The sequence below is a fragment of the Lethenteron reissneri genome, chromosome 33 (assembly GCF_015708825.2).
Source record: "Lethenteron reissneri isolate LAM-NWPU_2019-01 chromosome 33, ASM1570882v1, whole genome shotgun sequence".
NCBI lineage: Eukaryota > Metazoa > Chordata > Hyperoartia > Petromyzontiformes > Petromyzontidae > Lethenteron > Lethenteron reissneri.
The window spans coordinates 5496584-5514487 of record NC_083811.1 but is presented as its reverse complement, the minus strand read 5'-3'; the positions used below and the strand labels follow the sequence as shown (position 1 = coordinate 5514487).

Here is a 17904-nt window from a genome sequence, read left to right as displayed (position 1 = left end):
TGCTACTGAGATTCCTCCTCGCGCCTCTGAGTCGGGGTTTTCCCCCCTCTCTCTCTCTCTTTGAGAGTGAGCTAAATACTCCGCACAGCGCCGCGACAAAGTTTTGAAATTATAGTATTTAGTCGTGAAGGTTCTTTCGCCTCTACCGCGTGGGGGCGCTGTGAGACAAGGCTCAGGCTGACGACCCCAGCGCGTCTCGTTCCAAACCGTGACCCCCCACGTGCTCGGCTCTGTGTCATCGCTCGTTGGCAAGATAGTATCGGCCGAGGATCACTCGAAGTGGCAAAAACGCTGTTGGGAGTTGCCGAGGAAATGTTTGTGCCTTGAAATTGAAAAAAAGTAGGTTGACTATTACGATACAACTGAATGTGTTTCGATTTAAAGCTTTCGTGACTGCAGGGATTCATCTTATTGGTTCTTTCGGTAAAGTCACGTAGAAGGGAAGTAATAAAATAATAAAAATTAAACATAATAAAATAAAATAATTCTCACGACGTTTCGGCTACAACGCAAGCAGCCGTCTTCAGGTGCAGAATGAGACACTGGCAGTGTCTGATCCAAACCTTAAATTATGTCTTCTGGATCTGGCCATTGCTAATCATAGATTTCCATTAAATCATTGTTGGTTGAACTGGATACTGGCAGTGTCTCATTCTTCACCTGAAGACGGCTGCTTGCGTTGTAGCCGAAACGTCGTGAGAATTATTTTATTTTATTATGTTTTATTTTTATTATTTTATTACTTCCCTTCTACGTGACTTTACCGAAAGAACCAAGAAGAACTGAATGTGTGTTGCTTAAATCGATGCATCAACGCGTGCATGCACGTTGGACTTCTTTTCGCACCGTGCGGAGCCAACCGTGCAAAGCGGACGCGCTCTTTTTAGGCAGGTACCGAAGAAGAAGGAGCCTCAATGATTGGTGATTTATCACGTTACGGAGTTTCTCATCATCGTTGGCATCAGGCCATTGTGTATCGACTGCTGGGTGAAGGGTCTGCCCACGATGTTGTTATTCCACACGTTCCGGTGATAGCGCAATCCGTCTCGCTCTTCCGCGTGACCCGATTTCATCGCTTTGCAACTGCGGTGGATCGGACTCACGGGTTCCTTCTCTGCTGTGGCTACCGATCAGCAGTCTCATCCACCGGGTCATCATCACCTTCGAGCCGTCTACCCGACCTGAACATTGAACAGTCAATATGTCTCTGATTTTCATTTGTTCTTTAGATCCGTGCTTATTCATCGTTCTGATCTCTCTCGGTGGAGTTTCAGATTTACACCTCGACCACGCTTCTTTGTTTTTAACCGATGTTTAATTTCCTTTGTCAGTGTCCACGTTTCTGATCCAAACCTTAAATTATGTCTTCTGGATCTGGCCATTGCTAAGCACAAATTTCCATTAAATCATTGCTGGTTAAACTGGATACAGAAACCCCAAAAATACTATATATTTTTTTTTTACGTCTTGATTTTTTTCACATTTTAGACCTCATCCCGAAGCAGTCTTTAAAATATTGAACAAGCGTGTGAACTCACGACCTTGTTTTACTATTCAGATGCTTTGGGGGACTTTGACCGGATTATGTTTCGTGTATATTTCTGTGTTGTTGTGTTTACGCATTGGAATGTGCTTGCTGCAATGCAGTACTGAGTTAAACCCAGGGCTCCATTGAAGAGACCTCTGGTCTCAATGGGCTCTTACCCGGTTATAAAGGTCATCCATCCGCATAACTTGAGGAGGAGGAGTGGCGCAAGTGGTGAACGCACTGTGCTATGAACCAGCAAACCGAATTAGATTGATGGCTGTGGCTAACATTCGTGGCGACGTATATCAACTTTCTCCTACACTTCCGCCTTGCTCTCAACCCGGACACTTAAAACTCAAACTCTGACCGGTGCGGTGAAATATGGTCAAACAAATATTGAAACTGCCACGGCATGGGCAGGCATTTATTGAGGAGTGCATTGTCAAAGATTATAGGGATGGACCCAGGATCGGTTTAGATATCATTTCCCACACTGATGTTAGCCGTCGATGGGAATAAAATCCAGGTTGCCGTACGCATAAGCGGAGTGCTCTAACTAGCCCCTGCATCACCGCTCCTCCACATTGACCACTATCCACACCAAATATTAGGACATTGAACTCTTTCCTGGTCCTTACAGCTGCAGAGTAGAGAGGTACGCAAACAGATGCGCTCGGGAAATATGTATATATCTCATTCATAACCTCTTCTATGTATAATGTCAACTCACTGTACCCTTTTGCCTAGTGAACATGGGCAGATTTTGGGGCTTATTACAAAAGGTCAAATTAGACTTTAGGCAATAGCCAATTATGTCCTGGACAACTTAATAATATGACTTTGTTTGGGCGGCTACTTAGACAAGGAAGCTGAAAAGCTGGTATCGGCAATGGGTGGCTGTGCCTGCAGCAAATTCACCAGTGCATTGATAGATATTAACGAACTCTCAACATGAGGCCGAGTCGACAGACATGCGCCGTGTATGATTGCAGTGCGACGTACATCACGCACGGTGGTCGGTAGTGCACCAAAACAGAAGCATAACTTGACAAGTAGTGTTATAGGAGTGGATTTATTTCCTTCTTTAAATAATAATTATATCATGTATTGCTTCAAAGGGACCGTGGCACCGGCCAAACATAGGCTTGAGCCTAGCTTATTTCATATATAAATTCAAATTCACAGGGCTATCATTTGCCACTCGTGTAAATTTATCAAGGAAGGGGTTTACACGAAGAGCAATCGCAAAGGCACATGGAGTACTTGACGGGAGGATTACTGGGCTAGCTCTTGCGACTGATGCAATACGCCGAGGTGCCTAATCTGACCCACAGTGAACCCAACCTTCCTTTGGGATGCAAAAAAAAAAAACCCCACGTCACCATTATTTTGCAAAACATACTCACCACGTTCGCACAATATATATGGTTTGTAAAGTTTATTTATCTGTACAGTAGTAGTAAATAATAATATTATAACGATATAAGGGATTTACAGGAAGGGATAAAAAGGAATGTTCAAGATATCATATCAAAATTAAATAGTGGTTTTGTTTTTATAGACAAACATTTATAAATTAAAAGCAGCGCGCGCGCTGAGCCGTGCGCGCACACACACACACACCGGCCCCGTATAATTTACACGTTACATCAAAAACACGCGTCTCGGAATTCCTCTCCGCCAATAAAAACTACATTAGATTGCACAGGATTGCAGCGTGCCGAACATTCCTGCGTTTCAAGTAACTGTTTTTTTCTCCAAAAAGGTCCCTTTCAGTTCAGTGTCACCTCCCGCCGAGGCCGAGGAGGCAGGTTAAGGAGAAGAGGAACAACGGGGGGGCTGGCTTTCTCAACTCCGGACGTTCGCTCCTAGAAATATAATAATATAAAATATAAAGTAAAGGGGAAAAAAATAATAATAATCAAATGCTACGAAAATGGCACGGTGTTAGGCCAATTTCCCTCCACGCGCCTGTGGGCATCTCTGAAGCTGCCAGCGGTACACACAGCTCCGAAGGGGGGCGGGGGGGGGGGGGTGCACATGGCACGATACGTGAGTGAAGGGGGGGCTGTACCACGTTTTGTTAGAGAAAGAGAGAGAGAGCGCTCAGTCCATTCATAGGGAAACCGCATCCACGAAGCGTCTCTTCTGCGTTGCATTTCGCCGGCCAGATGCGGCACCTCGTCGGACTTTGTCGTAAGTGAGAACGGGGGAGTGGTTGCAATATCCGAACCGAGGCGGGCGGGCGGGCGGGGGCGGGGGTGTCCATTGTTTTCAAAAAAAGAAATGCGAAATGAAAAATGAAACCCAACAAGGTTACGGATGCGTCTACATTCCTTATCACGCCGTCGATACAACGCTACGTTCTCGGGGAGCCTGGCGCCTTCTGCAGGGACCAGCAGATGGAGCGCACACGCCGATCCACGGACTGCCCCCCCCCACCCCGCCACCCCCCGCACTCCCCGCAGCCAGAGCTCCACGTGTACGAGAGCGGCAAGAGCGCGGAATCGTGTCGAGCTGGCGCCGCCTCAACCCCCTCCCCCCCCCCAGCGGCTCGCAAATGCCACAGACTCTTGTTTTTCTTCACAGTCAGTCCTTGGTCGGAGCCTGTGCGTCCTTGTAAACTCGGCGAATACGTCTTCAAGGTATAAAGACTGCAGCCCTTCCTAAGGGAGCCACCCCACCAACCCAGCCACCCAACTCCACCACCACCACCACCACTGAAAGAGCATCCATCCTTTCCCAGCACCCTCCCCCGGAGAGGCTATCTTCTCGGCCGCTGGAAGAGGTCGGCGGATCGTCGCCTGCGGCCGAAGCTGTTTGGATTCCACGTGGTGTTCCCCGCCGCGTCGTCCTTGTCTATTTTCCCAAGGAGCCGGTACAGCCTGTGGCTCAGGTTCACCACCTGGCACGTGCCCAGCGAGCAGCCGGCTCTCATCGACTTTGAGTGGTGAGCGTGGGCGTAACGCTTTGCCCTTGTCCGTGGCTCGTTGCTTTTGCTGTTGCTGCTGTAGATCCAAGGTCAAGGCACAGAGAGGGCGGGGGGGGGAAGAGGACGGCGATTAGTTTAATATCACTCATTTCGCCTTACACATTTAGCAGAGCTTCTAAGGATGGCACACGGACAACCCCGCACCATGCACATCTGGCACGTCGCCGCTCAAAAGGTTAAAACCCAAATTGGATGATTTCGACGCGTGATTTGCATGAATGAGCGGCCAGGCACTATTGGCCGCCGAGGCTGTTGCTCCATCATCACGCCACGCCGGAATCTGCTCGACCCTTGCGTGATACTAGACCCGCCCCGGACTAATGGGATTTGGGAGCAGTTATATTGCATTTTTGGATTCTTCCTCCCCCCCCCCTCCCATTCATCGCTGCGGGGTCTCTCTCTCTCGGTTTTATAAAAAAACACAAAAAACGTTCCGTCTGCTCAAATGTTCTGAATAATTCAGCCGTAGAATGCGAGTTGGGACACACTATACGAGTTTGATGCAATCTGTTTCATAAGCATAGCCACATGCTTGCGAAGCCAGCCGTGCGTTCTATAGCGATGAGCGACCCCAGAGAGAGAGAGACGGTGGGGGAGGAGAGAGACAGTCAACCTACCAGAAACGAATTCCATTCCAATAATATTGCATTCGCGCGCGCGTGCTCACATGCTGATCACGAGAAGACCGCGACACCTTCGCGTTGGGTGTTGTTCTATAGCTCCCCGCGTAGCCCGCGGTGTGTACGCACCTGTCCACGTGTCGCAAGGTGCTTTTTAATTCCTCCAGGCGGACGTACAGGTGACCGGCAACGCTCAGTTCCGCACTGGCGCGCACGTGCCTCGATAGGGTGAGCGTCTCAAGGTCGCGCTTTAGTCTGGCCACCCCGTGCGCATTTAGCCTGGGAAAGAAAATAACGAATAGGATGTTAATTTGGGGTGGGTTTGGGCGAGAGGGGCGGGCTGCGGTTACGCACAAACACACAACACATTACAAATGCGGCGACAACTTGCCCTGGAACCTGTGTCGGTAAACAAAGACCCTGCGAGCGTGAGCTGGCAAAGAAGGCGACGGTCGTTATGACCTTTACCAGCGCGGCAAGGGCCACGCTGATCTATACGGACAATGATGCGTCGTCATTGTCACCAAACCACCCCCCCATCCCATCCCATCCCCGTCGCCGCACGCACTCCGTCTGCCTCCTCCTTACCGTTTGAGCTCGGCGAGTTTGTCCGTGCGGATCGTGGCCGTGAGCACGAGGTGGCAGGCTGTGGTGAGCAGGAGACCCATCCACGGGCACGCGTAGGACGGCTTCATCGCGTCTGCAACAAACAAGCAAAAACCCCACACGGCCCGGCTTGAGTCACTAACGCAAATTCTCTCGCGTTTTGCAAACGCCGGAAGCGCACTTCAAACGTGTTCTCTCTCTCTCTTTGTTTTTTGTAGGGGTGTTTTCGATGGACGGCAGCTTGATTGGTAGGAGCGTAGGCTTATTTACGCACTTCCTCTGCACGATGTTAGTCGGGACCCGGGCTGTTAGCGACTGGCAGACAGAATCTCGAGATCAGTCCGTGTTCGCGCAATAAACGTTACGCTGAAGGTGGGCTACCTCCACGCCGATTTGAAACCTCGTCGGGATAACTCTTTGGCACGTTGTGTTCTACATAGCGGCGGCCCACCCCCACACCCACCCCAACTTCCCAAACCGAAGTCAGCAATGTTTCCAAAACACTGAACCCTACTAAAGATACAAACAGCGCGCGTGATGTGGTTGCCGAGTGATGTCAGTACACAGAGTAATTATAAACCTCGATGCAGCAGATTAGCACAGCTGAGAAAAGGGCACGGCAACTGCTTTCGGCCAGAACTCGTGGGCACCGCGTGCGCGTGCACCCAATGCGCGCGCGTGCGCGTGCACCCAATGCGTGCGCGCGCGCGTGCGCGTGCACCCAATGCGCGCGTGCGCGTGCGTGTGCGCGCATTGGGTGCACGCGCACGCACGCACGCACGCGCACGCACGCGCGCACGCACGCGCGTGCGGGGTGGCTTGGTACACAACGTGCACGCGCCCAGAGAGGAGAGAGCGGGGCGAGAGGCGAGGAATGTCCATCAGAGATCAAATAACGACCTCCAAACCTCCCCCCCCCCTACCCCAACTCCTCTCTACCCGTTACTGTCCAGTTAACTAAAAATAAACGCACGTCGACCGCTTTCATCACGAGGATACTTACAATTCACCCCATCGGCAAAGTGTGTCACCTTCGTATAAATAATCTATTTTAAAATAAACAACGAGAGAAAACTGGGGCGCGCTACAAAGCTGTTCTCTCAGACCGAAATGCGCTCAGCAGTCGCTGCGCGCGATGGTTGAGATGATGATGAGGTGGTGTCTGTGTGTGTGGAGTGGGTGTTGATGGTTGGTGGTGGTGGTGATGGTGGGTGGGTGGGGGGTGGGTGGGAGACTTCACTCCACGTACAAGATCTTCTTACCGATTCGGCGTGGAGCAAGGGACGAGAACCCGACGATGTTTATATAGAGTCCAAAGAAACACCCTCCGATGGTGCGCTGATTGTTGCGTCGCACGCTTGCTCGCTGCTCTTCTCTTTCTCTCTCTCGACACACCTCGAGATACAGACGCTGCTACCGCGCGTCTTAAAAGCGCACGCAGACTCGCGCTCTCAAAGCTCCGATGGGGTCCCGGGCACTTTTTTTTGCGCACTGCCTCACCCGTTGAGGACGCCGTCGCTTATGTACGCGCGGGCGAGCGGGTGGGGGTGCAGGGTTACCGCTCTCGTATGATTGGTAGCGAGGCCAGGGCACACGCACACACACACAAAAAACGAAAAAAAACGCTTGCAGACGATTTTTCACGGCTCATATCGGCGCAACGACGACTCTGTAACGTCGTCGCCGCAGCAGTGCAGATGGCAGTGGGTTCGAGCCGTTGCTGTTTTAATGCGAACTGATTTTTGTTGTTCTTGTTGTTATTGTTGCCGAATTAAATGATGAGCCGACGCTGTTGCTGCTGCTGTTGCTGCTGCTGCGTTGGCAATGGTGCACAGTCACGATTAAGAAGAAACATTCAAGGCGTTCGTCACACGACGCTGCCTTAAATGCGAAGCGATATAAGACGTGAAACATTTTACATCGGCAAAATCAGGGCGATGGCCTCTTTTCCTAGCACACGGAGCAGTGGTACAGCGGTTAGCTTGCTACGTTATGAACCCGGAAAAAAACCCCCTGAGAATGAGTCACGGCCGTGTTGAACATCAGTGACGAGTGATATCTGAACCGGTCCTGGGCACCTCTCCCATCACTAACCCGCAGTGACCATTCTGGCGAAGTATGGTCTCATGCCACCAAGCGCCGCACCCCCGCAAGCATTTTATCGACGTGGCGTGCGGATGGACGCCTGCATCGACTGGTGGCCTGAGAATGTCACGTTTATTCTTGACTTAAAAGCTTTCGTGACTGCAGTCACGTAGGTAGGTTGAAAAAAAAAACACTTTCTCATTTTATTTTTAACGCGTTTTGCTGTGCGGTGAAATAACTTCATTATTCGGGACGCAAGACGCAAAAAACGATGGCCATTGTTTATAACCGTACACGATTTAATGGGGCCCTTTGTCGATCCACTGCTGGATGACTCCGGTGTGCGGCGATGATGAGATGGGGCACGATGGCATCCGACCGTTCCGCTTTGCCACTGGGTCCGCTCACGAGGTGTCCATGACCAGGAAACGAAACTCGGCCACCGCGGAGTTCATAGTGCAGCCCGCCAACCGCTGCGCCCGCATGTTAATAATTGTTCACGAGAGGGGACTACCGGTCGATCGATTTCACTACCGGTCAGGTACAGATTGTGTTGGAAAAGCACGTGTGTACAGTGTTAATGATGTAACGCGTGGTCACTTGTGGGGGGGGGGGGGTCATTAAGGTATATGGGTAATGTCAAACAGTTTAGGTCCATTTTATTGGCAAGCAGGTGCCACGAAATATAAATACCGATCCTTACCCGATATATAAAGAACGTCACCGTCACTGAGTGTCGCCTGTGCCAGGCCAGGTGCACTTTGAGGCTGCCACGTGAAGTGTCGAAGGCTCCGCCGCTGACAGGAAGAGGTCTCGGGACAGACCCCGCAGGTGCCATCCATGTGAGTTGGCTGACTGAGATGACCGGTAGATGCATCACCAGCTGTGCCCCCTTGCTGTATTTTATCCGCCCGGCGCTCCGGTCGTTGTTGTGAACGTCGTTCCCTCTGCCCTCCGTTGTTGCTGGAGAGCGACTGCCTCCAACTCCCTAGTAGCGTCATTCACGAGCCTCCATAGACAAATATCCCCCGCCCATATAGCCTGTAACAGACTGTTGGAGCAAGTGCTGTTAGCGAGCACCTATGAAGGCCGGCACGGCACACGAGGGGGTGGGTGGCCAACACCACGCCCGGCCGCCTTTGTCTCCCTAGTGGCGATGTTTACACACCGCACCGGTACTCATTTTAGGCTGAGTCGACCTAGGGGAGGCCCAGGACCGGTTCAAATAATCGTCACTGGTGGTGTTCGCCGTGAGCGGAAATTGAACTCGGGTCGCCAGGTTCATAGCGCAGCCCGCTAACCGCTACACCATCGCTCACACACACACACGTGCACACACGTGCACACACACGTGTATTTCTATGGGAGCGGCGACGCAGTGGTAAGCACACTTCCCTTTGAATCCCAGAGTTCAATTCCCGGCTACCGCAAACATCAGTGACGCGTGACATCTTAATCAGTCCTTCCTACGCACCTCCACCTCTCCAACTTCACCACTGACCAGCATGGTGAAGTATGGTCGGTTGGGGAGCCTTCATCCAACAGTGGGTTGACAAAGGGATGTGCCTTTTATAGATGTTATTTCGGGTTCTTAAAATGTATTTTTTACATATCCGTTAACCGAATTAAAAAATAAAACCTGAAATAAAATCGATTACCGTTGGCCACACGTACAGAATGGTCGAGATCGATAAACAGCAGTTTTCCACTTTTAGCTAAGAAATGAAGGCAATTTGCGCAGTGCTTTGGTTGGCACATTGCACTTGCGATCCAAAGATCGCCGTTTCGATTCAAATTCCCAAACGTGGCAGTTAAAACAAATGGGGCAAGTTATTTTAATTCCCTCCGCTTCTGTCTAGCCAGCAGTTTAAGTGGGTTTCGCCACGGTTAGTCGATCGGCAAAGTCGTGTGTGTTGGGTAAAATGTTGTTGAAATGCCGACCTCTTCCAGTGCACGTTTGTTTAACACGTAGCAGGCTTTCGCGAGCAATATAATCCATAATATAGAGGTTTTTTTGGTGGGTTAAAGATCGCGTAAATATAAATGTGTCGTTAAACCGTCCACCACCCGACACAGCCAACTAGTAAGGTTTGTCACGTAAACATGGCAATTCGTTACGAGCACAGCACACCGGTGTGTTGGAGAGCAAATCCACAACAATTACAATCCACAACATTTACAATTGTGCGAGTAACGCATTGGCATGTTCCGTTTACGTGACGAACCTGACTAATTGGCTGTGTCGGGTGGTGGCGGAATTAACGACACATTTATATTTACGCGATCTAACCCCACATTTGGTCAGCGTGGAAAAGTAAATAAAATGCCCCCTTGAGCTTCCTCTAGCGAAAGACCGTCCACAAACAATGGCGTGAGCAGGACTCTTTGTTTTTTAAATCTTCACCGAGAAATGAACGCACCACGAGGGGAAACTTAGCTCGGTTGCTGTAGGCGTAAGTGTTGTAAGACGGCCAGATTCGCATTCGCCCGTGACGTTTGTATGTCAGCGCATGCCAATCGGTGCATTCGTCATTCCTAAAAATTCCACAGGAAACGACTATGTACACCCGTTTCTGACGTTTATAACCGGTAACCGATTGCACGAACGGCTCACCTGGTTGTCGTTTAAAACCCCATGGTGTTAACATTAGTTAGTAATGCAGCCAACGTTGCGATTATGTAAAAGGATGACGCATTCTTTTTCTAAAAGAATAATCGCATTCCTATGTCACTTGTATTAAATAAATATGTCTCAGAGAACATAACCGCAGTCATCAGTTTGTGTAAAGAGTAAATAAACAAAAATGCGCGTGGTGCACTGGTGGTTTGTGCCCCAACCACTAAGTAGCAGGGGGATGAAACTTTGGCTTGGAAAATAACCCAGAACGGACATTACTACTCTCGGAGTGGGTGGGTGGGTGTGGGGGATGGAGTGTGGTCGTTCTGAATCGCACGCTGCACTATGAACCCGGCGACCTGAGCTCCGTTAATAATCGCGACCAATATCAATGGGAGAGCGACATTTGAACCCCCCCTGCTCTCCACAAACCCGTGCACTGGCTCGCCTAAAGTATGGCCAATCATCTTCTTGGTTCTTTCGGTAAAGTCACGTAGAATGGAAGTAATAAAATAATAAAAATGAAACATAATAAAATAATTCTGACGACGTGAGAATTATTAGACGCTCCAAGCCTAGGACTTGTCATTCGGACTCTGTCTTCTCGACAGACCTGTTCTTCACCTGAGGACGGCTGCTTGCGTTGTGGCCGAAACGTCGTGAGAATTATTTTATTATGCTTTATTTTTATTATTTTATTACTTCCCTTCTACGTGACTTTACCGAAAGAACCAAGAAGATGAATCCCTGCAGTCACGAAAGCTTTAAATCGAAATATGGCCAAGCAACCCGCAATTGACCCACACAGCGCGGTGAGATCTTCAGTTCGCGATCGTCATTTTACCAAGAGCTTTGTGGTTTTCTTCTCTTGAGCCAAGAAGTTGATATTATTGTTGTTGTTGTTGTTCATTCGGGATAAGGTGTCGTTCGTCTCCACCGAAACCCCTGAGCCGGTGGTGTAAATACCACATTCCCATGGGCGGGACAAGTCCCTCCATAAGACACCTGCAGGTGACTTTCCACAAAAAAAGTGGTGCACGTTTTAACGACCCCGGGATGAATGATAGGCTCGGTATGCGTGATGTACTGTATGTGTAATGTATGTGGATTGCAACGAGGGGTGTAAAAAAAAAGTGTACCCGACAAACAACAACTCGCTGCATGCGGTACATAATTAAATCCACACGCAAATTACATTTTAATTGCATTCGTGCTCGACTACTGGCGTGTTCCACAGCGATCAGGAGCAGCGGTTGTATTTGCGTGGCCGTGGCATGGTGAGTGAATAGGGGCGCAGTAAATGTTATTGCTGATCATTGACTACGATTGCAAGTGTACCGTGAAAAGCCCGAATTCAATTCACCCCAAACACGGCATCGTTTTCTCGATCTGAACGTTCGCGCATTAGCAGCAGCATATTTAAAATGCTTCCACCATTACGAACAGTAAATATTAGGGTGCCCACGGTAGTACGTTTTTATTCTGCTTCTGGCCACACTCATTCCAATACTCGGTGCACCAGTTGAAACTACTGGAATGTTTGTTGACATCGCCCGCTGCCTCTGGCCAACGAGCAGCATAAATTGGCGTAAGAGAAGCCAGTGGATCGGCAGGTCCGCGCGTGGTAGAGTAAATCAAGTGTGGCCTCGTACACGTCCACTTCTTCCAAATAAGTAATATTTTTAAAATAAATAAAAAAACACGCTTTAATGAAATGTACCGTACTAGTAATGGAAGAACTCCACGACTCAAAGAAGTGGCCCCGAGGCTTGCCATAACGTAAGAAACCGTGGTGATTTACAGCCAACGTCAGTTGAGCGTGGGCAATTAGAGCCACGCCGATACATAACATATAAAAAAATAATGTTTAAAAATATTTTTTTTATTTTCAGTGATAGAATATAGTATTGTCATCAGTATACCATAATTATACCAAGTTTGCAGTCGATACCACATTGGGAAGTGTGTTAAAATTGAGTTACAAGATTTGAAGATACAACAACAACAGACAGAGTTAATGCAAAAAAAGAGCGTGTAATAATAAAAACGCCGAGTCTACGTGTAAGAGTAGGACCGGATACCATTTAAAGGGGGGCTCTTTTCTCGGCTCCCTCTAGTGGAAGGCGCATATGCCAGCACAGTGGCGTGCGCAAGCCGATTGCGGAGCTGTGCCTTTACCTTTAGTTTTGGTTGAGGCTCTCATAGAAATCAAGAATGCTCCTTACCATAATAAAGGCTCAGTCCTTTGTTATGTAGACTATCCGTAGTCTCAAGCCGCACCTTACCATAATAATAAAAAGTGGGCCGTTCCTGGCCCCCCCCCCCCTTCAACCACTATATATACGGGATAGTATCTCTTGTAATCTCTCATTTACTTGATACAGCTATCGTGCTGTCACGGTTCCACCTGAAGACGGAAGCTTGTGTTGCCTCCGAAACGTCGTGATTTTTATTTTATTTTTATTTTACTTTTATTAATTTTAATTTTTACCTTCGTGACTTTACCGAAAACCTAAGAAGATGAGAATGCTTTCATTGATGCAGCAATACAGCCGAGCCACGTGCGTGCGAATGTGTGCTTTACGGTGCCGCGTCTGGCTGCGGCTTTTTTGTTGTTGTTGTTGAATACTGTAAATCCCTCTTCGTTGCTCATCAGATGACGACGACAGAGAGGGAGAGAGAGAAGAAGAAGTAGAACACGCGCGCGTTTGACAAGGCGCGGAGGGTGGAGAGAGGCGAAATGGAGCCTCCGGAATGGGACGAGAGGAGCTGTAATAGCCACAGACCGCAGGGCAGGACCACTGAACGTGCCAGGGCCGATGCCAATTGAACGAGTCGACGTAGGTGGAATGCGCTGCGGTTTTCGTGCACGTGAGACGCTCGACAAACTCTCGAGCGAATGCCGAGATTTACTTTGAACCGATAAGTTGCGTGGGTTGCACTGCGCGTTAAATTAGACAGACCCGACGTTGAAGGGAAACAGATGGTAAAAAAAAAATAGCAGCAAAACAAAGATACAGCGGTTGTCATGTAAATTTCACACCAGCTTAAATGGAATACGTGAGATCGATTATAGGGGGATAATGCTGTCCGATGTTAATTTGCTGAGAAATATGATTCACGAGCAAATTACCCCCTATGCACTAGGTCTCGTTGGTTAAGCCGGAGTGAGCCTGGTTAAAGCATTATTATGGGAGACTGCCTGGGAACACGTGGTGTTGTAGACCTAGGTTACACGGTGGCCACGAGATGACGGGACAGTAATTGATTCCTAAATCAATCTGTGTGAGATAGGAGTGTTCATTCATGGAAATGGTCAAACATCTCAGATCAGGACCCTCCTCAAACAGAGAGAAAGTTATATGACCCCGGGAGATTTTTCTTGTTGAATAAAGGGCATGCTTCAGCATTATTATTAACTGTACCATGTGTAAAATGTAGACTTAAAGAATTATTTTATGATATAATGAGTATTATTTTATTATAAAAAAATATTATTAATTCATTTTATTATGTTTTATTTTTATTATTTTATTATTTCCATTCTACGTGACTTTACCGAAAGAACCAAGAAGATGTACCATGTGTGTCTAATGTAATCCAGGTGAAATAAGTTACGAGTTCATGTTCAGTCTAGATTAGCCTGGTTAACCACATTTGGTATTGTTTACAGCCAACATAAAGCAAGAGACAGAGCGCATTGTTTCCTCAATCCGGAACTTCCTTGTTTGCCTCTGAATGATGCAAATAAACGCCTGCGTTTCGTGCTTTGTCAACTTCTTTTGGACTTCACTTCATTCTTAATTGCTCTCACGAAGTGTGACGTATTGCTAAATGGGTGGTGTCTGTTTCAATGTTTTCCATTGGAGACAGGCAACGAATAACTTAACTGTAAATTGTCAATGATTTTACGTTCATGTCCATCAAGGACGATACAATGGCCACACAAAATAATACACGTTTTCAAACCTCATATTCATGTTCACAAGCACAATTCTTCTGACATAAAAGGCAAATACCTGAATATATAACAATGTAAAGTGGCTGCAGCTGCATAGCTCGCAGAAGAGTGCCTACGTGGTATAGGATGCATTGATGACATGACAAGGGTTTGTGGCTGCCAGCCAAAATGTAAAGCAATCCATACTTAAGCGTTATGGATGGGAACATCCAGACTGTGCAAGGGTCCCAAGAGGACAGATGATCGCACCTTGTATGGCATGAGATTGCAATGAGTGAAACATGCTTTGCTACTGAACAAAATTTCCCCAAAAGTTTCGCAAGGAGGAAATGATTAGAAAATGCATATTTTAACAGCTTTGAAGTACAACACCAATTGGACTCATGTAGTGTATAAATGCAGCGATATCCCAAAACAAAATGCTGTACTGAACAATGTAACATGGGCATCCTGGGGAATGGAGACATATTTATGCACCCATTTTATACATGAGCATAGGACAATTGTGAAATGATGAGCCTGGATTTGAATGGGGATAGGGAGTCAACAGTCGGGATGGCTGAGGAAGGTATGTCCAGACAATGGAGCAACAGAGGAGAAAGAGTGAATGCCCACTGAGAAAAGGTCGACTGGGGGCTTTTACAGATGACTAGAGTGAAAAGTAATTTGATGGGACGAGTTAGATGACAGGGGAGGTAGGCAGGGGCTCGTCTACGGATAATCTTCCAGACGATGAGTGTGATCGTGAAATTGATCCAGAATTTCACTGGCAGCCAGTGGAGCTTATTATATTTAGCGAATGCTTTCACACGTGACTTTCACATAGTTAGAGTACCAGATACACAAGATAAATAGATACGTAAAAATATATACGCCAATGATCTGCGAGTGGACGGTAGCCCACAGAGCCATCATTCGGTGACGTGGTCACATTTATGGGTACAAAGAAAAGACGTCTCACAGTAGAATTTTGGGTCATCTGGAGATTGGAGTTGATGGGTTTTTTCGAACCTTGTGAAACATCATAGCACAGCAGTTCCTGAGAGGAAGACAGGCCTTTTCATGTAAATGGCATAGGAGTGCTTTGAAAGGTGTGAGTTGAACCAGGAGAGGAGTGTGCTGCAGATGGATGCATGTGTAGTGGGTTCGAATTAGGTACACACACACAGCTTGGAGGAAACACTATTTATTAAACGGTAAGTAATATAACACTGTACATGAGGTGGTGACCACCTTCCTCAACTCACTAACACTCTGGAACACGACACAGAGTGGACCAGGCAGGCAACGGGCTGCCTGGTCCAGGACGACGACCCGGGACTTGAGGACCGATGATGTCGTCTTCACTTCGGAGTTCAACAGCCCCGCTCTGCATCCACAACCCGCTTATATCCGCTCCGGCGTGGCCGGCTCCACCCAGGCCACGCCTCCCTTCCCAGGCCACGCCTCCCTTCCCCCACCTCACGGGAAGATTTGGGTCCCTCCACCACGTGACCCCACAGGCACCCTCTTGGGGCCCCCAGCCCTCGTACGGGCCTACACAGAAGTGACGTCCTATGTCACTACACATGCTAATGGGGGTTCTTAAGGGAGGATTGAGTGGACTATTGTGACAAAAGCAGCAAAATAGTCTAAGAGAATTAGGAGAGGGATCCACCTGCTCGAGAAGAGAACAAACGAAATCGCTACGTGTGGGAAAACAATTTCAATAGTTAATTTTGTAAAAAATATGTTTGAATAAAAAAAGTATGCTGTGTTGATCTGGGTTCGTGCGTGCATGATGTTCCGCCGTCCTCCACCTTCCCTCCATCCCGGCACCGTGTATCCCCTACAAATGCGCGGGCAGTGCTCGTTAATATTTTGTTGGATCATACATATTCTCTCCCGAGAGAGCAGTGGCTTCATTATTGCAACATCATAAGTTCAAATTCTATTCGGCTGGACCCAACACAATAACTCTCCAGAGAACACCGATTAGTGGGAAGTGAACAGCCATTGTCCTATGCAGCGAATTGTCGGGATTTCCAACACCACTACAAAGCAGCTCATGGAAATAAGGGGCACAAAGCACTTATAGTGCTCATAAATGTAAGAGACACTTTCATTTTTGATGTTATTCCTTAAAACTCCTTTGCAAATCCACGAACAGGCCTTCCCACGCTATTTAGGTCATGGGGCTTATGTGGCGATGCTCCCCTGTTCTGGCCAGTGTGGGTCCGTAAAAATGATACATTATCACAAACTATTTGGTGCCGTGTCCATTCCATTTTAGCGTTGGGGAGTGCGTGTTCTCAGCAAGATAGCAGCAGCCTCCAGCCTGTTTACGGGAGATGTTAAAGGGGTTCTATCCAAACCATGCAGAAGATCTTTTTTTCACAAAAACAATGCTCACACCCGAACCTTCCACAACCGCCCTCGTGATGTCATTATACGTGTCTGAGCAGACGGTAGATGCCTCGTAGGCGCGTCACCTTGGACTGACATGCAGGCATTTGTCTTTGTTAACACTTTTGGGCATATAGCAAACCTGTTGTCAGGACGACAGCATACACTGAAAGTGCTTGCCACAAATGAACCACAATACCTTGCCGATCTCGTCCAGGAGCATAAATCATCGTCACGCGAACTCCGGTCATCCTCGCAGTGGCTTTTGGCTGGCCATCGAACAAAGACGGTCACCGCATCGCGTACTTTAAGACGCGCTTCTGCGGCCGTCTGGAGCGCTCTTCCTTCCGATATTAGGAAGCCACTGGACTGAAAACTAATTTCTTTAGAATTGCTTTTTACGTTTAGTTTGTTGTTCTTCCACGCACCTTCGAATAGCACGTACGGTGCGACAGACGTTAAGGACACATACAGGACGGGTGGGAGGGCAGAGGTTTCAATGTGATGGGGACACAAGTCTGCAAGTGTTTGGTGTTGCAACAATGATCTCAGCACACGACAGCACATTTACCAGCAGGCAGCTACCACGTAGTCGTATTTTAATGCAATATCATTAACTTAAGCATGTCGTGTTAAATGTCCCGTAACATTCAGTGGCTACAATTACGAGGCACAGCCAGCACGCTCTGGCTGTGTTCGAATGCATGTTACAAGCTCATGGGACAATTTAAACACGTGGTGATGGACTTGCTAGAGGTCTAGATCATCATCATTGTCAGCGATAATCAATCTACTGCTGGATGATGCACCCCCACCCCCCACCTCCCCAAAGCCGTTGCCATCGCTTACAGTCCTGGAATGTACCAATCACCCCCAAGCACTTACTACACACGAGCTGATGGAACAGATATACATCTGAAGGGGTTTTGAATGCAGCTCCAACATTCTTATGCCCTTCACCCTGGTGATGATTTATCCCTTGCGAGGACAGGGCCTGGGATCCACCCTGCCCCTGGGTGATTTAAACCTGCTTGAGTCTGGATTTCGGCATTGCTGCCCCCCTCCCCTCCGCTTACCATTGAATTAGTGTCTCTTCAACCAGGGCCCTTT

At 48.2% G+C, this 17904-nt stretch overlaps 1 protein-coding gene across 5 annotated transcripts; it reads right to left on the bottom strand.

Moving 5' to 3' along the window:
• Positions 1-2951: 2951 nt before the first annotated feature.
• On the bottom strand, positions 2952-8688 carry LOC133350251 (pro-adrenomedullin-like). 5 transcript variants are annotated; one of them, XM_061564409.1, is made up of 4 exons: positions 8535-8688; positions 5729-5840; positions 5270-5419; positions 2952-4536 (listed from the first exon to the last, which is right to left on the bottom strand). In XM_061564409.1, exons 1-4 carry the CDS (start codon positions 8671-8673, stop codon positions 4293-4295), a joined length of 645 nt encoding a protein of 214 aa, XP_061420393.1. In that variant the 5' UTR covers positions 8674-8688; the 3' UTR covers positions 2952-4292. The 5 variants fall into 5 exon arrangements, with proteins under 5 accessions (XP_061420393.1, XP_061420395.1, XP_061420394.1 ...); XM_061564411.1 differs by lacking the exon at positions 8535-8688 and adding an exon at positions 6996-7380; XM_061564410.1 differs by lacking the exon at positions 8535-8688 and adding an exon at positions 7009-7368.
• Between the last annotated feature and the right edge of the window lie 9216 nt (positions 8689-17904).

What these genes read in the sequence shown, in the direction of transcription:
- LOC133350251 (XM_061564409.1), bottom strand. Translation starts at nt 8,673, where the DNA reads ATGGATGGCACCTGCGGGGTCTGTCCCGAGACCTCTTCCTGTCAGCGG. An exon ending in TGACGTTCTTTATATATCGG is followed by an intron (nt 5,841 to 8,534) that starts GTAAGGATCGGT and finishes TGTTTGTTGCAG; the next exon opens with ACGCGATGAAGCCGTCCTAC. An exon ending in ACCTTGCGACACGTGGACAG is followed by an intron (nt 4,537 to 5,269) that starts GTGCGTACACAC and finishes TTGGATCTACAG; the next exon opens with CAGCAACAGCAAAAGCAACG.